The sequence below is a fragment of the Blennius ocellaris genome, assembly GCF_963422515.1.
Source record: "Blennius ocellaris genome assembly, chromosome: 5".
In the NCBI taxonomy this organism is placed as follows: domain Eukaryota; kingdom Metazoa; phylum Chordata; class Actinopteri; order Blenniiformes; family Blenniidae; genus Blennius; species Blennius ocellaris.
The window spans coordinates 10584187-10608179 of record NC_137654.1 but is presented as its reverse complement, the minus strand read 5'-3'; the positions used below and the strand labels follow the sequence as shown (position 1 = coordinate 10608179).

The window sequence follows — 23993 nt, the reverse complement described above, 5'->3', positions numbered from 1 at the left end:
GGCCGACTTTTGAAAAATGCCAGACAAGTCTAAAGCAAGCCACGAAGGTACAGAAAGAAAAAAATCTCCAGGGAGCTGTCCTCAGCAGGATGGACAGTGTCTAACTGAAAGTAACAAGAACAAAAGAGAAGGTCTTCAATGAATATTCCACTGCCTGTTTGGGTGATCAATGTTCCTCACTGGGGTTTTCTTCATGGATTTGGCTGCAGTGAAAGTTCAATGTTAATGCTTTACCATTACACTCACTTGACACTTCTCAAAGTTCGAGAAAAAAAATGTCAGCTGAGGGTCTTTCACTGTTGTGGCTGGAGGCGCTCGGGGGTTATGTTGAAGTTCAGGCTTGGAGTGAAGTTTGGGAGTGGACACAATGTTCGGGTGTGGCGACGGGCCTCGGATCCTTTTGAAATATGAATGTTAACGTACCTGAAGAAAGAAACAAAAAGACATGGATTAGACACAGATATTGCAACTAGAACGAGCACTCGGTAGAGCACATACCTTCTACCACGCCACATTTGTCACCATGAAAACCAATTGATTACAAAATTATTTGATCCACCACACCACTCCTTCCATTGTTTGTCATGGTTGTTAGAATTGCTTCATGTTGTCAATGGTGGACACAGACGTACACATGTCTTACAAATTCCCTGTCTCCGCTTAACCACTAACCAGGGTAATGATGTCACTGCATCATGTGGCATATCAGAAGATAGGGAATTGAAAACAGAACATTTTGGCATTGGTTTGAGATAAACTTGATTGAAAGTGACCACGCTGTGACGGAAATACCTTTTTGACCCTTTTGTGATCTAGACCTTGGCCTTCAACCTAGTCGCTCTCAAATTTAATGGAACCATCCTTGGATGAAGACAAATCATCCCTGAAAATTTGGGGTCATTCGTTTTTGCAAAAGGTTGGTAACATACATACACAGAAACCAATAAATAAATAAATACATGTGGACAAAATCATAACCTTCACCAGACTTTCGTTGGCGAATGTACTGAGATTATTTCAGAATGAGAAAGCACCACTTCAGAAACTGAATACAGAGTCTGAAGCCTCAATCTTATTTTGCTGCGACAAATGGGATTGAAGGACTTTTCTAAATATCTCGAAACATTCACAGGGAATTGCAATTTTCTTGTGTGAGATGCAGGGCCATGCAGTAGCATTGCTTGAATAGTATATTTGAGAAATGCTGTTAATTTTTGGAAGATAGTGTTATGATTGTCCTAAATCTACTGATGTGTTGTACTGTGCCGATGCCTTGGAGTGTGTGTTTGTCGAGAAATCCTGGAAATATTTAGCGACGCGCATATTGATGCATGTGTCTTTTAGGGGGAGTGATGTCACTGATGACTTTCGAAGCCTCGCTGGTTCATGATGTGGTTTGATGTTTTGCTGTGATTAATGAACATACAGGATTCTGCAATGGATCTGCTCACACTTGATGGGTTAGTGTTGGTGATTTGTTGGTTTGTGAGTGACATACAGATGCATTTTATTAAACTGCTGCGTATTTTAATGGAGCCTGCGGGAGTTTTCCACCGAGTGTGAAGATTTGTATCTGATTTCTCCCAATACGGTTGTTTGTTATGCAATGCACTATATTTTTTCACTGCTTTTTGTTGTAATCCAAGTGAAATGTTTTGTGCAAAAGAACTGGGTACAATAATATCACCTTATCCATGTTGAAGCATTTTTGTGCTTTGCATAAAATTAATGAGGGGAATGTGGCCCAAGCGAGTAACTGAACAGTATCCACTGTGGAAACATACTTTTCCATTCCTGACATATTGCCTAATCAACTATAAAGATGAAATTGACAGAACTAACACAATACAGCTGGATGAGGAATTGGTGTCCATTACTGTCCTATAACACTCAGCCATTCAGTGTGGTGCAGGACGAAGGATTTGGGGAATTTGTGGCGAAGCTGGATCTAAACTATGTCCTGTATTTAGTAGGACCAAACATCTCCAGGATGAAGGACTCACTTCAGTACAGGGAGAGGCAATTAATAATTTTTCCGAACTTGTACAACCCTCATCTGTCCCCTGCGAAAGGAGTTCCTCCAAAGAAGGGCGAAGATGTGTCTATATGGAGAAATCGTCTGAACCTCAGCACATTGTATTGTCATGTTACATATCCACAGCACACCGAGCTTCTGCACTTGTATTAACCATTCAAAATAGTTTGATAATAATAATAAATGCAAAAATGTTATGCATATCTGACCGATGTGCAAATCTCCAGTGAGAATCATACAAACATTGAGCCACACCCCAGAACGTTTGTGTGACCTATGCAACGATTTCTTCAATGATCACTCATTTTCAGAGAATTATTGTTCTATTACTTTTATTTGTATTATTGTTTGCATTTACATTATTATTATTGTTTACACTTATTATCCTTATAGTTCCATTATGTTCTATTACATCTAAACATGAATTAAACATCAATATTTAAATAAGTATTGCTTTTTAAACTAAAGTGTCCCAATATAGTTATACAAGGCAAGTTAACTGCACCAAAACTGTATTTTTTTGTTACTTTTGTTAGTTTCATGCAAGAAAGGTTTGCTTCCTTTGTTGCTGTTTTCTTTATTAATAATGAACATATTTCAAACCTTTTAGTGGGTGTACTTTGGTGTAGTGGTTGACAGTTTTGCTTTATACTGAGAATATTCCTGGTTTGAGTCCAGGCTTGCGGTGTTCTGAGTGGATTTTGTATGTACTCCCTGTGTCTAAGCATTTGAGCTTGATTGACGATTGTAAATTCTTTGTTTGAGATTGTCTGTGTCTTTGTATTCACCCTGTCACCCACTGCTCCAAACCATCCTAGGTTGGATTAAGTAGTTTAAATAGATTGAAATAATTTTAACATACCATAAAAAGTACCAATCATGCTGTTGAAAATCATGGAAAGCATCTCTCAAGGTGGTTAATAGACAAAAAAGCAAGCCCAGTATTAATCAGAGAAGTGCTTCCACCCCCTGCAGCTTCCATCCATGCCAGCTCCAGAAAAACACTTTCCTAACAGGATGTGAGCCAATTAAGAATTAAGAGACTCAAATTAATCTCTTGTCATTCAATGCTTGTGCACTGTCCGACATCACGAAGCAGGCGAAGGCTCCGGCTTTAGTCCAGATTTCACCATTTGTATTGTTTTCTAATCGAATAAATGATGAAATAACATAGAAATACACATTACAAGAGAGCTTACTACACTGAAAATGGTCACTGAATCTGGCAGAAAAGATTCCCAATTTAATCTCTTTTGAAGCCTGTAACATGAGATAAAGACTGTTTTTCCATGTTATAATTACCTTTTTAAGATTCACCACTATTTTTGGCCGCAATAAAAGCGAAACTTTTGCATTCACTGAAATTTCGGATTGTTGCCAAATATTGAATGGACGCATGTGACTGAACACATTCATGTTTGAAGCCAGTTTACACTAATGTGAAGAAGAATTCTATGAGGAGATGGGTCTGTGTTTGTACATGCTTTATTTCCTAAACCATTTAATAATAGAGTGCAGGGATAAATCTTCAGTAAATGACTTAATTTAGACAATCATATGATCAGGAAAACCATTTGAATGATAACATAATTCTGCCGTGAATATGCTATATGGATAAATCCATGAATGGTAATACATAAATGATTCAGGGTGACAGTGGACAAATGTGACACCCCAGGACTGCCTATATAAATCATTCAGACACTTAAATATGAGTTGGCAAATCCACATAGAATTGCACAAATTCCCAGGGCTGGCAAATAAATATTTATGACGCCCCCAATTCCCCTTTTCTCCCTGTCCTTGGTAATTGTGCGTGATTCATTTTGTTTTCTCAGTGGAAGAGGGAAAATCAATCTTAGAATATTGGCTAGGAGACATAAAGCATGCAGATTCCAAAGCCTGTGGTTTCGCAGAATATAAAAGCTTCACCGATATTCAGTCAATGTTCTCGGGAGAGGAATTTGGTTTAATCTTCACTACATTTCCTTGTGTTCTAGAGAAGAGAAAAATGTTTACACAAGTGAAGTTAAGCTGCCTGCAGAAAGGGGCTAACCTGCAGTAGACTTGAGGAATTTCAAGAGGGGAACCTCAATTCGTTGTTAAGGAATACTTTTGAATTAAATCTGTATTTTGGAGTTGTCACTTCAGTGAGGAACATTCTTCATGTGTGTATCTGAAAATGAATCGCATGATTCATGAATTGCATTTTTGTTTCAGAAATATTTACATGGCAAGGTTTTGAAAACAATGTCTATTTAAATGGAAATGACAGAAATGCTGAAAATTATGTCGTTAGCATGTTGTGCCACTAGTGGGTGCTGTTGTTTGCTTTTGTAACGGAGATGAAGCAAGAACATTTTCATAAAGTTCCCCCTTGGGAGCTGATTTCAGAAATTGCATTTTCAGTGGCTCAGACCATGTATGTAAATACAAAAACCCTCAAAATGCAACCAAAGTTTTGCGTTTTCACTTGAAACGTGTCAATAGCCCACCTGATCCCACCCTCTTCTGCATTAATACATCAAAGTGACTACATAACGAGAGACGGTGGTACACATTGTGCTCTCTCACAGTCTGGATGACCTTTGTGTAACCTCTGCATTGAATATGGAGCTGGACAATACATGATGAATATACACTAAGGGCTCATTCATTGCAGGTCTGAGCTCCATTGAATCTTTACACAACTGAAAATGTGGAGCTTTGGTGGTTGTTTAGTTTCCTTTGACAGCTTTTATTCCTGCTTTCGACCAGATCCAGCAATCAGCATGGCTTTGATTGCTTGTACATGGAAGTGAAGCTGAAGCGGGGTTATGCACTCGGCATGCAAATGAGCACAAAACACATCATTAAAAAGAGTCATACTTGCTGTTTTTCCTCTGCGTTCTACGATGGCTCCTTGGGCAAAGGCTGCAAAAGAGAAGAGTAGAAGGTCAGCGTGGCAGGAACAGAGGGCCGGCTTTCACCAACATATCCCTCAACTTTCTCTCTGCTTGTCGGCCTTGGACGCAGAGGAGCATATGTCCATTCAGAAGCACAGATGGCACTTCTCCCAATTATGTCTAAGACGAGCTGAAAGAAGCTGAAGGTTATTTTGTTCTCTACCCATTTTTATGACCTCTGAGGGCGCTGCTTCTCCCCTCAACCAGAAAGTACGAGCGAGTAATGGCCGCGTCTTCATCTGCATTAATGAGAGAGAGAACCCTTTCTTTTTTCCATCAGTGACATCACACAGATTTTTTTTTTCTTTTTGCAATAAGGCGGAGTGATAAAAGGTGTTCCATTTTGTTTCTTTGTGAGCACAACTTCTCGCCTCCCATATACATCTTGAGAAAGATGCATCAACACGCTGCTTTTCCTCCTGACCAGAAGAAGCAAACAGCCTTCTTTACTTCTTAATATCAGTGAATGAGCCACTTTTGTGTAGATAATGACTCGGCTAATCATAATCAGAGAGCTAATGGTCTGTTTAGCCAATCACAAGAGCCAAGGCGAGACGGCTGTCTGGGCAGCGCATTGGCATTCCCAGCAGCCCCTGCTCTCCTCTCGGCTGTGCCAGGCGCTCTCTGCAGCGGCCGTGGTGGCGGCGGCGGCGAGGCAGACTTGGTATTCCGCTGCCCGCTCGGCATGTCGTTCTGCGATCTGTCGCTTTGTCCGTTTGCGCGGCCGAGCGGCCCTGGCGCTGTCGAAGAAATTCAGTCGTCTGAAGAGGCGCTGATCCATCACACCTCTCCAGCAGCATGTCATCTAAATGCTAAGTACTTCCACTGCATCTTTAAATCAAAACAAGAAAAGAAATGAGTGCGGTGGGCGAACGGTTGGAAGGGATAAAAGCTTATAAGGGCACAATAGAATCTGCCGAGCAAACCCTTAGCTTTTTGATTACATTCATTTTTGGGGGAAGAGGAAATGTGGGCGAGGAGAAACTGAGTGAGAGGAATGTGCATGAGGAACCCAGAGACCTTGTTATCCTTTCACATTGTACAAGGAGAGGGAAAACAGGGGGGGGGGGGGTGGCTATTGTTACATCTGCCCCACAGGTTTCTCAAAAAAAACATAGTTTGGTGTTTCACTCCCAAAATCACCACAGCCACACCTGAGCTGTGCCCACAGCAGGCCGCTTCCCCCTCCCTCGTCTCTCACTCCCGAGTCTACGTTATCGATTGGGGTGATTCTTGAAGTTGGAGCAGAGTGCTGAGGCGGCAGAAGCGGGCAGCACTATTAACTGCTCCTACTAATTAAAAGGGTAACAAGGTGAGTTTGGCCCCACGGGATGGAGAGTGCGAGAGAGGGAGCCGGCTGTTTGCCTGCCATGCACACCGGTAAACAGTGCTCACCGCCTATGGTGTTTACAAGACAAGAATCCAAGGACGTCGAAGACATATTCATCTCCCGCTGGCACGCGGGATGAGAAAGATTCAATGATAAGAAAAAGAGAGAGTGGGGGAGAGGGAGGGCGAAAGCACACTAACAAGCGCTTTGCTAATTGCTTATGTTGCAGAGAAATTGAAACATTTGGACCTCGTCTCTGAGCTCGGGGTGCCCTCGTTTCATCAGCACTTGTAAACACTGAGCACTGTGCATAAATGATAAAGTTTCGCAGTTCAAACGAGGTGCACAGCATGGATCTTTGAGAAAAAGCCAGCAAAGATTGGCGAAAAATATTAGCAGATTCAATTAGAGCTCCTTCCTTATCATCAATGCGGCATATTTCAACATCAAAGTATTTTTAACGTACAGTACGTGTCGCATCGCACAAATGAAAACACCGAGCCAAGGTAGCGTCACAGCAGCCAGAAATCTTGGGAGCCGAGAGGAGAAGCCGCTGCAGGTAGAGCAGGCAGCTTGTTTGTGCAGTGCTCAGGGGGAGACGAAGCAGAGACTGCATATTTGGTGCCACTTCAAGCCGCAAAATTGCCAGCAGCAGCCCACCCTACCATTATGGAGACAGGCGAGGAGCCATCACTGCAGTAACTAAAAATCTTTCCCCAGTGGACTCCTGCAGATGACTTTGTTGTTTTGTCTTTTATATATCTGCTGGGTCCTGATAGGGGTCCCAGTCATTACTGGCCACTACAGCCGCTGTTATTAGGCTAACAAGCACAGCCGTGGCTTACCCAGAGCCCGAAGTGGATGCTTCGTGCTCAGACTATGAGCCTGATGTACAAAAGCATCGGAGCATCGGGCCTCGAGCTTTCTCGGAGGAACAAAACCAGATTAGTGACAAAGCACCTGGTTGTGTTTGCTGTGTATGTGTGTTTATTTCTGGGAAGGCAGAAAAGAAAATATTAAATCCCCTGCCCAGATTTGAAATCCTTCATTTTACAAAGTATTGCAATGCTGGGAGGTATATTACAGGAGCAAATCCAGCAGGAAAAAAAAGTTTTGTTATGTTGAAAGCTTGAATTTACTGACCTCTGACTCATACAAAAGAACAGCAGAACAATAAACAACACCAATAAAATTTTCTAACATTAAAAATCTGCTAATCTGATACATGTAATGTAGCACTACACACAATAATACAATTGCATATATGAGACGGATGCACCAATACCAGTGTCGGTATCAAGTCCGATACTACACATCATACTCGTACCTTTAACACTGACATGCTGAGGTGGGTCGTGGCAACCCATTGTCTTTGTGTATAATTTGCATATGGAGTATAAATTAGGCCTAATGGGATTTAATAAGTACTGGTATTGGTAATTGGCACATGCAAGTAACTAAAGCTCAGTATTTGTATTTGTACTCATCCTTTAAAAAAGTGGATTTGGTGTGTCCCTAATAGATAATGTTAGTATCTTTCTACTTTGTGCTTCAAAATAACAGTGCTCTTTCTCTTGTCTCAAATTGACACCAGGTGTGATCGGATTTTTTTCTCCATTGTGTGTCTGCCGTTCCCAGGAGCAGCTTTTCAGAAGCAGAGCTTTTGCTGAGCTGGGGACTTTATTGGTTTTGGTCATTTTATCAGAATGTCTGTGCTTTAGGGCCTCTGAGCATCATCAAAACAAGGCGAGTAATCTGCTTGATCTAGCTGAATAGTAATCTACAGAATTACTATTGCAACAACACATCATCAGTTGGGAAAATCGAATCTGTCTCACGATGCACTGAACCGTGCTCCCTTGATTCAATATGCTATAACTTAACACATAAAACTCGTTGGTCTTACATGTTTTGCTTGTGGAAAACCAGGTGATTTCCAAGAGATTGCTCACATGTAAACGAACCAAATTCAATTCAATTCAACCCAATGAGTCCACATGAGCAAGCAGATTTTTTTGCGACTGTGGAAAGGAAAAACTCCCTCTTAACAAGAAGAAACCTTTGCAGAAACCAGACTCAGAGGTGGCGGCTTTCTGCTGGTACTTTGATATTCAAACTCTCATTTGAATATTCCAGTTTGTGCTCGATGTAACTCGGTTTTATTCTGATTTGATCAACCACAAAAAAGTGGAATATATGTGCAATATATGTGCATTTGCAATTTAGCAACCTTTATGCAGGATCTGAGTAAATCAGACCCGCAGAGCTGTTTCCTTTTAGCAAATGTCACATGAAAGCAAACCTGATGCTCATATTCTTTGTGTTGTGGTACTACAAATGAAATGAGGTCCAAGGCCTTGAGCACTGAACTATAAAGCACTGATTGTCTCACAGGGTGGCTGGGTTCAAACTTAGTGGCAAGGATCTTTGTCAAAGGAGAGCTTTCATCTGAAGCCACCAATTTTGTTAAAGCATTATCAGCAAAATGTACAAAAGTATGAAAGGTGCAGACGATTATATGTTGAAGGACTCATATGTTTCTCTCAAAGCTGATTTAGCATGACTCGGCAACAAAATTACCCATTTTATAATTTAATAATAATTGCATGTCCTTGCTTCATTCAGATTTTCAAGCTTAAATCGCACAGAAACGTTAAACTTCTCTCTGGGTGCGTCGTGGGGGAGCAGCTCTAAAAAAGCCTATTAAAAATACATAAACAAAAAAGGGCTCAAACGCATCAGAGTCTGGAAATAGGATACTGCTGAGCATGCTTGAAGTTGCCCAGTGTATGAAAGGGCTTTCTGTGTTACTTGCTACTAAAACCCAGTGCTGAACTGTGGCCCATGGGTCTGACGATTCCTCACCAGAAAAAAAAAAAAAAAAGAAAAAAAATCCTCTGGAGACAAGCAGCATGCAGCGCAAAACACAAATGGCAGTTCAAAGCACAGCAATGACAGAATTTCAAATAGTGGGTGCGGGGTACAGTGTGCTGAAAGTGACAGCGGAGGGGACCACGTTCTCTCCGGGAGGGGGGGGGCAACGCCTCGTGAAGTCAAGCTGACAAAAGATCTCTTTTAATAGATAATGGCAGTACCAGAGGAAACAAAAACACTGTGTGTTGTTGTGTTTTTTTCTCCTCACTGTTTGAATAAACATCAAAGGAATCATTACAAAGTGAAAATGTAATCATGACACTTCCTGCAGTCCAATAACACAACACCTAAGATAACGCATGAAAAAAAAACCCCAAGGGAAATGGTATGTCCAGCATGTATACTGTACTGTATGTATCAACCATTTCTCTCCTTTCTGAACATCTCTATCAATCTAACCTATTTCAATATATTTTCCGCATCGCTCCACACGCTATCTTCTCAAGACTGATGATGGCGCCGTGGCAGCCGACAAACAGATGAGGAGAAGCCAAGGAAGCACATTTTTCTCTCGCGCTTGATAAATAGAAGACCTGTAAATGAGACTGAAACAAAAGAGTGTATTTGCTTATGAAGCGTAACCTCTCTGTAGCCTACCGCGTGCCTGCTGTGGCTGTGGCGAGGGGCTGCGCCGGGTCGGAGGGACATCAGTCATTTTATAAAGCCCACTTTCCAAAGCAAAGCAGCCGCGGCTACAGTAACGTCGCCCCCGAGGATCCAGGGAGAGGCTGTCAGATACAACGTGACAGGAGCACAGTCACTTCACAAACAGGACTGTGTATGAAAGCCTGGAGGTGCACCAGTAAAATGCACAAGCTGGACCCGCGCTCTTTTGTCTGACGTAGGAATCAAGAGAAAAGGGCAGTGGTGCATTCAAAAATAATAGGCTCTGTTAATTTACAGATTAGCAGAAAAAACAAACAAACACGTGAATAAAAGTAAAAGTAGGCATCCTGCCACCCAACGCTACTAAAACAGATATCATTAGTTGTGCATGATTGTCTGAATTTACTTTGCTGGTGCACAGAATTTAATCATTTGAACTGCAAATGAGACTGAAAGCCAGCAGAGCATTGAAGGACACGGTGCATAGCGTGCATATCTGATGTTTGAAAATGTTCTGGCCTGGTTTTCATCGCAATCCGAAGGTGTAAACATTTCTCTAATGACCTCCAAGCACTGATTTCCTTGCTAATTCTTTCCTGCTGGACTAGAAACAGAACCACTTATAACACATCCTCTTACGCAGGGCACATTTGTACTGTATGTGTCCATCTTTGGGCGCAAGAAGTTACTATTCAAGAAACAACCTACTTTACTTTTCTCATTATGCATGTTATTTAGGCTAAATTGATGCTGCTGGCTGCAGAGCTGCAGCACTCAATGAGAGGGATTTAATCATAATCAACCACCTTTACCTGAATACCGCATCAGGCTCAAGAGTGAAATCCTGTCGGCAAGAAACTCAAAAGGCAAAAAAAAACCAAAGCAAACACATGACATGTAAAAGAACAAAAATTTACATAATCTCTAAAAGTCCTCAAATCCTATAAAAGATAAGTGCAATGTCACATACTCGCTAATGAAAACTGTTCAGAAGGCTGAAAGCCAGAAGAGCAGCCAAGGACCTCTTGAAAAAGAGCCTTTATTCTCAATATGATGAGCTGTTTAGATAAAGATTTGGCAGAATCAAAAGAGAAAAGGTGTCTGTAAAAATGGAATCAAATTTACAGATAGAAGGCGGGCTGCTTACGTGGGCCAGTAGCAGAAGCTGCATTCTGCAGGTTTCAACGACCATTCAAGAATTCTCCTCTGGGATGAAAAAAAGATTTCTATTCTATTCTATTCTATTCTATTCTATTTAGAAAAACACTGCAGAGATGCATCAGTGTGTTCACAATGAACACAAATGACTGTTTTTTTTTAAGTTTAGGTATTAGTTATAACGTCATCCATTCTGAAGCTGCAGAAAGTGACATATTCAAGGTTGATCAAATTGTACTTTTTGAAATTTAAATCATAGTATTTTTTTTTAAACAAAAAAAGGTTACCGGTAACTGTTTTTTTTTTGTTTTTTTTAACCCAACCAGTTTTTTTCTTCAAGAAATATAATTTTTGACCTCAAACGGTGCTACAAGCTGGATCATTATCAGTTCATTTAATTAGGCTGTTGTAAGGAACATCATAATAATAAAAATATAGATTAAACACTCCTTGTAACAATCAAGAATGTAATAATGGCCAATAACATAATACCTGCCAATAATGTAATTTTGACCTTTTTCGATGGAATATAACCCCAAATTACCTGCCAATAGTGTAATAAGACTGAAATAAGAATATTTTTTTCCAATAATGATTGAACTAGCATTTTAAAAGTAATAACTTACTGCAGCAAATAATGTGATAAGACATAAATACAGCTGCTTGTCTTTGAAATAAAAGCTTTTTTCACAGATGTACAGTTTGCTTATGAAAAATAGGTATAAAGGAGAGAATAGTCATCATACTCATTCACTGACGATACAAGCTCTGCAACACTCTCAATCATTTGACGATGTTATAGGTTTGATTCCATTCAGAGAGGAGAAAATTATTCCATTATGTAAAATCACCTGTAACAAGACTTTCTTCAACACAAATCTTTGTACTTTCATTTAATCAAAGGAGGTGAATAACGTTGACAACTGTAAAGTGTAGAAGAGAAGACCACGTTTGAGTTTAAAGAGCCCCAATTAAAGCATCTTATTTTAATTTTAAAGGTATTTCAAGAGGGAGTGATTTCAACTAATCATTAAATCTCAGTTTATGAATTAGGAGCTGTACCTCACTGCAGTTTTGAGGTACATGTACATGCAGTTCATTTCAGTATTTCCTGTGGATAATAGACACCCTTTTAAAACCAACATGAAACCACAAACTGACAAACTGATATTAATATTAATATTAATGCAACGCCACAGGAACTAATGTGAATTTAATTAAATTGCCAAATGATCTGATAATCACACGACAATCACAAATCCGGTTAAAAAGACAACAAGAAACAAGAAACAGATCCTGTAACCCTTTTTAATTTTCTTGTCGATGAACTTCGCACATTTTAATAAAGGCTCTTTATTTGTGATAAAGAAATCACACCAAAAACTTGCAGAAACTTGTTAAAAAGCTGGCCATTGCCATTTTCAGCAACTCAACCAGGAGTAAACAGTTTCAGTGTATTCTGGGGAGTATTTATGATGTTTGCAAAATGGTGCATGTGAGGTTGACTCAAAAGGAAACTGCATCTGTGTTCATGGTAATGAAAAGATATGTCACCCAGAGCAACAGTGTGGCTCACTGATGTGTTTTTAATAGGCTTTGGACAACAATTGAGCTCCACGGCACAGAGGAATTAAACCTGTTAGACTCTGGCTTCAATTATACCGAGATAAATTTATTATTTTTGGTCTTTATCGTTAGATTTATCATGTGTATTATATTGCCTGTGGGGCTGAGATAATTCCACCTGTGCCTCGTTCAGCCTCAGATGCCCCACCAGTGCGGAGACAATCGAATAAAAAGAAAATAGTCGAATGGTATTTGCTGTAGATCGTCTTCAAACTGCAGCACTATCTGTTTACTTTTTTTTATTTTTTATTACTTGGACACAATATCTTTCCCTGTCCTTTAACAGCAATGATACAGAGATCTGTCAGATCGCAATTCTCCGGCCTCACCGGCTAATCAAACATTCATTTCGGAGGAGCCTCGGAGCAACAGTTGCGCCGCTGACAGGACTCGCGAGTGTGTTGAGCGGCCTTTGAGGAGCGAGCGCCTCAGAAGTCTGTCTCCAGTCAGATGGGCTGCCAGCACAACAGTGGCCATGGCGACACATGACTTGGCTGCCAGGTCTTTTGTCATGGACACCGAGGCCTTTATGTCCGAGGTGCTTGCGAGCGTTACATAACTGCACAGTGGAACTGCCTCATCTGTCCATCTCATTTTCTCACCTCTTTCATAAGACGTGACGATTTATTAACTCCCTCATCGCTGGATAGCCACATAAAATCCAGATCGACCAAACACCTGCCTTTCTTTCTGCTCTTTCTCACGAAGAGTTACCTTTCGGTCATTCATTCCCTCACAAATCAAGACTTTTGCGTCATGTGGCATCCTCTCAAAAAGCCTACAGTGCTGACTGGCTATGATGTCTTCATGTTTACAGCAGCACTGGCAGGACTACACACGTCCCACTAGCTTTTTGCCCCGGCTGACGCTGGAACAAAGAGCACATAGCTGGAGGAGGGCCACCAGAGCAGAAAGAAAAAAGAAAATACTAAAAAAACATGATGCAAGCCTCCCTGACCTACTGGGTCGTGCCGTGTGTGTGTGTGTGTGTGTGTGTGTGTGTGTGTGTGTGTGTGTGTGTGTGTGTGTGTGTGTGTGTGTGTGTGTGTGTGTGTGTGTGTGTGTGTGTGTGTTGTTCATTTTGCAACTCTCCTTCGTTTGTGAAGAAAAAGAAGCTACAACTGTTCTATTTCCCTCCGGGCCAAGCGCTAGCCAAGCAGTGGCATTTGTTGTGTAGGTGTTGGAAGAATTTCCTTCCCAGCTACTGTTGAATATTGTCTGTGGGATGTAATGCATATAAAGCCTCACTTTGAATCTGATCAAATTTGAATTTCAAGTGCTCACATTTCATAATTTACGCTCCCGGTAGCATGTGAAGTGAGATAATATTTACAAAAATAACCCCATCTTGCTCCACACCGAAGAAGCATCAACAGACACATTCGTAGTTCAAATTTAAGCCATCATTGTGCAGAGGCAAAGCATTAGCAAAAGCTGATACAAGAGTGCTATAGTGCTCTCGACAAAGCTCTCACTCGACACAGCACAAGTGATGCAATCACACCGCCTTCTTGCTTTGCCTGAAAGGAGAGAAATTATTTCACTGTCCAAAACTCTGCTTGTCTGTCTTGTCAATTTTCCACTCAGTGACCATTTCCATCAATTCACACGCACGCAACTGTGCTCTTGTGTAACCCAGCGAGTCCCATCCACACCCCTCCACCCTCGTCGAGCATATGAAACCAACCTCATAGCACCCCACCCCGGCCCTCCTGAATTGAGCTTTCCACCTCGGAGAATATCATATGTAGACCTTTCAGCGGCTCACTAGTGAAGACAAATTGCCAGCTTGTTTGGAGGTGAGTGGTGGTGGTGGAGAGGGGGCTCCAGAGAGTGATTCATATTAATGGCTAGCTGGCAGTGGAGAGCGGGCTGCATATGCAAACTCCATTAGCAGGTTAGGCTGAAGTGTGCGACCTGGCAGTGCCACCGTGAGCTGCACACGGAGCAGGCTGGCCGGCGAGGACGAGGATATAAAAAAGAGTCGCAGGTGGAGGGAAACGTGTCAGATATGTGTGTCTGTCATGTAGTTACACTTCATACACTTGTCAAGTTCGGCTTTCATTCGTGCAATTTATTTGCCTCATTAAAATGCTTCCTCAAAATGGTTAGTATTACAACAAGCAGAGGCTCAACCGGGAACTGACTGACACAGTTTCTCTCAAATAAGAAGCTTAAGTTCTCTTAAAGGTTTTATTCCGCTCATGACGCTTTTACTTTAGGTCCCCGTCTTAATCCTGCATAATCAGGAGATAAAGAACTAATGAATGGATAATAAATTCCCACTATAGTTGTATCTGTTGTACAGATAATAAAGTGGAAAGATTTTCTATGCTGTTGTTAAAGACTGTGGGACAATGATGACAGAAAAAGTACTTAAATTAGCTTGTGTTGGAGCAGTATATGTAATAATCTCAATTAGATGAGATTTCAGTGTCTAAAAGTTGTGTTTAAAAGGCTGCATTAGTAGAAACTGCAATACGTGTGTTATATTCACAGGACAGCCTCAGTGATCTTCAGTGACTCAATATTAATATTACATGGCGGGATTATGTATGTTTTCACTGCACTCACATTACATGAAAAGTCTTCAGAGCAGTAATGTCCTGAAGAAACATAGGACATGATGGCAGCCACTTCAACAGTACCTTTATATTAATTAAACTCTATAACAAGATTGTGAGGTTGCAGACAAAAAAAAAAGCATCAGATAAGTTTGGTCTTATTGGATTTCATCTAAAAATGAGAACGTGAATGTTTGATTTTCTGGAAGTTTGTCTTTTTTAAGGTTGTTTTTTTTTTCAAGAATGCTGTTATAACAACAACAACCAGTGTGTGGAGGGAAAGAAATGTGTAAATGGGTTCAAACCATGAATTAAATACAGTTTCTAGTTATGTATATTCATGCAAGTTAAATTTGACAGATCCCATGAGTGGGACACATGGTATCCTCTAGTGGCGTATATCACAAGACATTGGTGTAATGTTAATACGTCACAACTACCAACAACTAGTCTGGGTAGATGGACAACAAAACCATTTTTAAACCAATTAGTATTTCTATTAAAGTACAGGCTGCCATGTTAGTTTGTTAGGTTAGTTTGTGTATTAACCTGATAGTAAAGCTGGTTTCTGCTTCTCACAGAGTTAAAGACTCTGTTTACAAGACAACATCAATAGTGAATATGCATTATTTGTGCGTTTTCGTTTCAGAAAGGTTTCATGTTTACACAGCAACGTTTTGAAAACAAGTTCAAAAGGTAAACTTTCTTTGTTGTTTTGGTCAACTGGTTGATTATTTGTACGAAATAAAAATGTATCTCCACATATTATCCAGATGATGATGTAGAAAATGCACACTTCATGAGAAAAGCTCTGTTAAATTCAAGAGTGAACAGCACGTGCTGCATTCATTGTTATGAATGAATCCTTCTTCACAGAACTGTTTACTATCGCAGTGGTGCACATCCGCAATAGCAGCATTTCAGAAACGCTGCGTTTTTCCCCTATTTATATGGAGGAGTGGGACCATTTAAAAAAGTTGCACCTTGGGGAACATTTTCAAAAGGTTGCATCTTCAGTGGCTCCGGACGCCATCATAATGTAACTGAAGAGTTCCACTTTTACTTGAAATCCTAACTTATCCAAACTCAGGCTCCTTTAACATTGTTTACCCATCGACGCTGTAATAAGTACATTTTTTATTCACATTGCACTTCTCGCAAATACAAATCACACAATAAAACAACATAAAACACCAATCCAATGAAAAGCTTATGTGTATAAAATAGTCTTCAAGTTCAAACTTAAGAGTCGATGGAGAGAATTCAAACAGACTTGGTGCCTGAAACGTGCAATCCTCGTGAGTTTTCAACCGAGTACGTGGGCTTAAGACCCACTGACCTCATAGATGTATTGAGGAGTCTGACAAAGTAGGGCCATAAAAGTGAAGACTAAAATTTCCCCGCAAATGAATGGTTTGCGTGTCTCCATGATCGTGAGAGCGATGTCGGCTGGAGTCTCATGAATTCGAGGCCAACTAACGACCTTCATAAAAACTTTGTCAGTTACAGAAGCATCCACATAAAATGTATTTGTGGGACAAGTACAGGAAGTCCAAACCATCAACTACCATGAAAGAGTAGTCAAAGCCGCACACCAGGAGCTGCTCGGTCGATACTTGTGCTTATGCCCAGGAGCACTCACATACTTAATACATGGAACATAAGACCCCTGTACGAACCTGAAGGATTGAAATAATGAAGAGAAATCTGCAGTCATCTAGGACCTTCTTTTCGTGCCAGTTAAAAGTCCTGTCTGGTCTGAGATTACACTACAGTTTTAGTATACATATTTATGTTCCGGTCTGGGCATCGTATCGTGGTGTGCGCTCTTGATTTCTTGATTCAGAGTGATAAAACCCCCAGGCGTTTTTATTCCCATTTCCTCGTGTCGTTGTGGGTTTTCTCCTGGTCGACAAAATTATTTATGAGTTAAATTTTGATTGAAAGTGGTGTTAAGGAAACATCACTTTATAACTACATATCTAACTGTATCAAACAAAGTGAGTTATGACAATATTACATTAAATATGCTAATAATAATGTCCTCTTTTTACGTGCTGTAGAATATTCACATTTTTATTTAATAGCTTGATTATCTTTGATATGTTTGCACAATGACAAAGCCCTATGAGCTGCATTTTATTGTACTAAAAGTTCTAGATAAATACAGTTTGATTTGATTTGTTTGATTACAATAATAACACTGCTGTAAAATGGTCTAGATTTATATAGCGCCTTCTAACCACACTGAGGTAGTCCCAAAGCGCGTTACATATCAGCTCATTCACCCATTCACGCTCACATTCACACACCAATGGGACAGACAAATGACAAAATGTGAATGACAAAATGCTTTCAAACTGAAGTATTTCAAACATCAGTTAAATACTGAAGTATTTAACTGATGTTATTATTAGATTATTAGATTATATGTTATTAGATGCAGAAATGTATGCATTTTCTGCCAATGCAAGTCACATTTTTAACGTTTTTTGGGGGAAAAAACAAAAACAAAACAACCTGTCAAAAACCGGTATGTAACGAGCCGATCCTCTCTCAACCACACGTCAGTGTCTGTACTGCCTTCGGAGTTGGGCTGGTGGTTTCCACCCTGCTCCTCCTTCCTTTTTCACACCATCCTCTCCCCGTGCTTCAGCCTGATCAATCCTCTTTATAGATTTCTCATTTTCACTTATCTTCCAGAATGTGCTTTCCTCCCATTTCAGGTCTTACAACAAATACCTCTGGATACCTCCTCTTTTTTTTTTTTACGGCCAAATCCTCTGTCTCTCTCCATCGGAAACAAGAATCATGCTTTAACTTGAGAGGGCAATAAAAATCAGCTCAGTAACAGCTAATTAAGGATATGCACATAGATGCGGAAACTGCATCTTTTTGTTTTGTTTTGTGAATATCCCTCCAATCGCTAAATGCTAACCTAAATGTGCTGTCAGGGTGCATTACAGCACAGTGGGAATGCGTGCGTGAAATCTGCCACAGCTGCCCAGGGCTGCTGGACGAGCGAGGGCGGAGGGGAGATGAAGAGACATCAAGGAAAAGAGATAAGGGGAAGTGAAAATCAACAGAGCCAGCCGTAGGTTGACCTTCGGCATTGTGTACCTGGCGAAGGGGATCACGGTGTCTCCTGTTCTGTCCATCTTGTCATCGCTTGCTGACATCGCCATGTTGTATTGTGCTGTTTCACTTGGCCTGTCACGACAACTTACATCCCCCGTGTTTTTTTTTGTTCCTTTATTCATCCCGTCTTTATTTTTTGATGGCTTAGTACCTGAGGAAGGGATCAGAGTGTATCTGCTCCTATTCATCACTATATTGACATGAAGGGAGCTTCGAACAATGAAAAAGGCCGTTTGAAGCTTAAATCATGTCAAGCTGATACATGTGGAAAGACTCTTTTCTGTTGATAAAATGTTTTCAAACTACATAGAGTGAGCCCACTGTTTGTTTTTTTAATGAGCAAACAAATTGTGCAACATTATCAATTGTCAACATTATCTTGGGATTGATTTGGGCTGACAAGTCGACCAACTTGTTTGTACAATAGATTCATATACTCTGATCTGGATGACATAGTCATGTAGTGGCGAGCACGCTGGGATCATGGTGAGTTTAACCCCAGTTTGATTCCAGGCTTAGACCCTGGGGACATGAATGATAACAATTTACAAGTGAAAACTTCCTTTGAACTTGAAATCAAACAATTTATTTGGCCTTGAACATATTCAAGTGACAACACAAAACATTTGTTGCATTTCTGACGTCTGGTTACATGAAAAAGGTGCTTTGAGCCACTGAGAAGGCCACCTTGTGAAAATGCTTCTACTGCACATGCGCAGCTCGGCCACTAAACAGTTTTCCTGCCCACGCATGAATAGATGGACAATATCAACAATGTTTGCCTCCAGAGCGTCATGACTCCCAGTCCTTGGTCGTTTTATAGTTGAGAGTCACTTGGAATAGCCACTTATATTTGCACTGCATCTGTGAGGATACTCAAGAATCAAATTCATTCACAGAAAGCCAAGCAATGGTGTATGTAACACGACTGCTAAGCAGGAACAAAGTCAGAACTGTTATCAAATCCAACAATTGACTTAATGATTCATTTTCTTCAAGACGCTCTCTTTCATGATGATTAAAGTCATTGTTACTACAGATTTTTTTGTATTTGGTTTCAAATTGAGTGGTGGTGTATTTTGTCATCAAGTCTTCATCGCTCGATGTCTTATGGTGATTACAGACTCCAAGTGGAAAAAAAAATCATCTTGTTGAAAGCAAACAACTGTTTGACTTCTTGACAAAGACCAGGCAATCAAGAAAGGAAGAGAAAATAATCAGCACATAAAGTCAAAAGCTGACATTTGGCTTTTTGTACCTGACAACAAAGTAGCCTGAGGAGGCAGATTATTATTGATGGGAAACCAATATAAAAGGTTACAGAACAATCCAAGACTCTGTCAGACAATTCAACCAAGTTAAAAAATATAATAACAACTTTTATATCTATTTGAGTTTTTCTTGGAATTTGCTGGTATTTTCAACCCTAAATGTACCACGGTCTAACAAACTAAGTTTTGAGTCCAGGATATGTTTCTTCCCAACATTTGTAGTTTGATAATAACATGAGCTACCTCAAACTGATGGTCGTAGGAAACCATTTATGCAGTATTAAATAATAATAATAACAACAACAGTAGTTTGGTTTTCGCACTCTTCTTGACATTCAAAGACGTGTCACTTTGCATTATTCATTCACTCCATACTTGATGGTGGTAAACTATGTATGTGGCCACAGCGGCAGAAGACTGACGGAAGCGAGTCTGCCAATCTGCACCATCGACCCCTCCAACCACCACCAGCCACTCTCTCTCACTCTGAATTCACCAGGCAGTTTGGGGTTCAGTGTTTTGCCCAAGGACACTTCGGCATGTCGGCAGGCAGAGATTGGATTTGAACCTACACCCTTCCGATTGGGTGGATGACCGCTCTACCACCTGAATTATATGCCGGTGGGAGGAAGCTGCTTATGTTCTTGAAACAAACATGACGACAACAAAAAAGTAGCAAGAAAACAGCTGAGATCAACTACAAGCATGGAAATCGTCGCAGGGATTTGTCAGCAGCGTATACAAATAAACAGGAGTTTAGTGAAATAGCAACTGTCCAGACAAGCGTTAATGCGAAAGGTAAGAGTCAGCTCAAGGCACAGGACAGAGGCCTGTAAATGTGTTTACACAGAGAGAAATAGTCACGAGTAAAGAGCTCACTGTAACTTCTATTAAGTCAAGTTAAGGAATCAAATACTGTCAAAACTAAACAAGTTATTCATAACACCACTGCTCTGTACCACACTTGGGGATAATTATGTTAATCTTGGCCTGATCGAACTGCGATTTCTTCCAGCTTCACAAAATGTTATACTAACCTCTCAGTTTGCTGTTTCTTTGTTTGCCAACAGTGAGTACCTGCTACTCAACCAACACCAAACAGCAGATGGAAAAATACAATAAACACACAAACAAGACATTTCCATAAATTTTAAAACTGATAACCTGTCTGTGTTCACAGCTTGCTGGTACTGCCACCAAGTAGCCTGCAAATGAATGCGAGAACTAAAATAACATTTCTTTCCACAGCTCGCTAAACGTGGTGAAGTAAAGACTGAAAATGTGCTGCCCGGACATGTCATCCTGAACATATTTTCCATCAACACCACATTAGAACAAGTTAGTTGAAGATGAGCGGCCGGCGAAAGCCCCCCTGCATGGTATGGGAGGAATAAAGGAAGACCCCATGTCCGCTGAGCTCTGAGTTAGGTGGTGTGAAGTTTCTGAGTGGTACAGTGTGAAGCACACAGCGACAGTGAGACTCGTCTCCATGGAGACTCAGCAGGCAGGCAGTACTGCCTGGAGAGTGATTATTGTTTTTGCTCCTTTCTTTTTTCTTTTTCCCTATGAGTGTCTTTTAATCAAAGGTCTGAAATGAATTTACAATGATGTTACTTTTAAAGCCGATAGATAAGACAATCGGAGAGATTGTGTTAAGCCTCGCTCACAGAGCCTGGCTGGGCTCAGTGCGGTGGCTCCGAGCTTCCTGTGTATTGTTTCACCGCTGAATCAAATGAGAATTAATCAGTGCTCAGTCAGCACTGCAGCATTGGCAGCTCTGAGGCATTGGATGCATGTTGCATTGAGCGAGGAGCCTACACAGGACCAGATGACACCATATTGAGGAGTTTAAAAATTCAACATGTTTTGTAATCATTTACAGTACATCTCCAGCAAAGTCAGAGTGGGGTCATGTGCTATTAATATTTTCCCAGCAACACATTCTGATTTTGCACCCAAGACATAAATGTTTTATCTGTCTTGTTTGAACAAATGCATGATTCTGCTTGAGTCAGGGAAATCTGGTGTTAAACCTCCCACTAATCGCTAGAAGTCATGCGGCATGTTGCACTTAAATATGTGATGTGGTGACAGATGTTTTCTATCATCTGTCATTTAGTTTCCACTGGCTTCATAAAGACACAAACATGACATGGAACATTAACCTACACATTAACGCAAAATGGAAAGATTACATGTGTTGTTAAAGAGGAAGAGTCATGAGAAAGATATAAAACAGGTTGAAATGAGAGCTAGGATGTCTGAAATTCCGTATCTTAAATTCCTTAAAATAATGTCAATTTATTCCAGGTTCCAGTTGATGTTACTTTGGAAATTAGATAATCGGGTGCAACATTGTCTAATACAGCTGGAGGATGGTGCTGATCTCTAATAGCTCAATTTTTTATGACACAACTTATTGAGAGAGGCAGCAACCAAAATACAAATAAGCATGTATAAGTTTGGTTTTATAGATATTGGATTCTTTCAGGTTGACCCAGAATCTCATGTCTGAGCCTTGTGCATATTAATATTTAATATTAGTTATAAAACATGTATTTTGTCTTATCTGATATTTTAACTTTCTATTCAATTTATTATGTTCTATCATGTGTGTACCAAAGCATTATAAAGAATTATCTTCCGGAATTAATAGAGTGCTTCTATTCCCTTCTTATATTTTGATATTTGATAAAGTTGCAATAAAAAGCAACAAAGGTTTAAGGCAAAGATCCACCTTTTGAATTGAGTGAAAAACAGAACGCAGTGGCCAGAGATACTAAAAACATTCTTCCGTAGCCACTATTAAAGCTTGTTTGTGTACACGACAACGTTGCCCGGAGCCCATGAAACACAACTTGAGGAAAATGCTCCACGACTGTAGTAAATAGTTCCTCTGCACATGTGCGAGGAGGTGTACAATGACAATATTGGTGGCCCAACATGAAGACGACATATTTTTCAGCGTTTCTGCCATTTAAAAAAAAATAAATGGACATCATTTTCAAAACTTTGCCATGTCAACGCAAATACAATGCGTTTTCACTTAAAACGTTGTCGTGTCAACGGGGAATGACAGCATCAGGCTCTCTGACTTTATAGCATACAGATGATTCAGCTGATATGAGGGTATCCAAATAATCTGTGTAAAAGAGTTTTAAATGATGTTTGATATTCCAGAGCAGATACCCAACTTTTCCCAGTCCTCGTCCATCTTGGGAGCAACTTATCTAATTACATTGGCTCAGCTTGTATAATTACAATGGACTGAAAAAAATTTGGTTTACCTGGAAAAATCTGTTATTCTGCAAAAGTCTGTTTTCTGCCAGCATATCACTTAAGTGATATAAGGAGTTTCCCTAAGTGACTGCAGACCTATAATCTTTGATCATGTTTTTGTCATTTAATTCAAAACCATCAAGCAGACATCCTTCAATTTCACAATTTGTTCAGCACCATTGATTAACTGCAAGTGAACACCTCCTGGTGTACCACCGACCAGGTTGAGTCGCCACACAGAAATTTTTAATTGTGTCCACCCACACGCTGCAGTGCACTCGTTTTCTGCCCTTTGCGGCTTCATATTGAGGCAGTCTTTAAAAGCTGGAAGCCAAACTGCTGTTTACTGAAATGCACTGCCTGTTGCACTGGACCGAGGCTCCTCATGACACTTTTGGGTTGTGTGTGTGTGTGTGTGTGGGGGGGGGGCATGGCAGGGTTTAAGAATTACCGTGACGGTCTTGATGCGACCGCTGCCCCTGGTGCAAGTCCAGCCGGATCGGTTGAACAGGAGGCTGCAGACCTCCCCCTCCAGGCATGGCGCCATCTCACACCACTGACGGCTCCGCACGATCCGCGCTGTGGGGTGAAAGACGAGAGGGCGAAGAGGTATATTAGACAGACAGATTCACAGAGCCAAAGAATGTTACAACATTTGGAACCAGCAAAAATATCTTTTTTTCTCCTTCTGGTCACCAGACAGGGAAGTTTCCTCACATGTCTAAAAGCCTGTAGTGTTTTAATGAGGTTCTTGTTGAACTAGCATGTCTGAATTGCCTGTGGTAGTAACCTTTACAGACCAGCTGGCGGTCCATAAATTACTCACTTGCTAATGTACTCCTTCCCTGCAGCTGCACAACACAATTGGCTTTTTCCTTTTGACATTTTGTCTCAATAATACTTTCTATAGACGATTGTGATTTTTGAGGGTTTTTTTCAGGTATTGTTACAAGATGCACAATTTTCCTTTCAAGCACCACCTGTGCAATCGAGTTTAATCCAACCTTCAGCTCGGCTATCATTTGTTTTCAGTTTTTGTTGAAATGGCCAGAAACGTGATAACTTTTCATCAACATCAAGGTCACAGCAGGTATTATACCACAAACG

The 23993-nt window shown here is 40.5% G+C and overlaps 1 protein-coding gene across 1 annotated transcript in view; it reads right to left on the bottom strand.

The window, feature by feature from the left end:
* Nucleotides 1–362: 362 nt before the first annotated feature.
* tafa5l (TAFA chemokine like family member 5, like) overlaps nucleotides 363–23993 on the bottom strand; it is a gene marked incomplete at its 5' end in the record, with an annotated part of 59570 nt that continues 35939 nt past the window's right edge. Inside the window, 3 exons of the mRNA XM_080496191.1 lie at nucleotides 363–423; nucleotides 4904–4948; nucleotides 23338–23465. Coding sequence (XP_080352317.1) covers nucleotides 4925–4948; nucleotides 23338–23465 — 152 coding nt within the window. The 3' untranslated portion in view covers nucleotides 363–423; nucleotides 4904–4924. The remainder of the gene's footprint in view (nucleotides 424–4903; nucleotides 4949–23337; nucleotides 23466–23993) is intronic.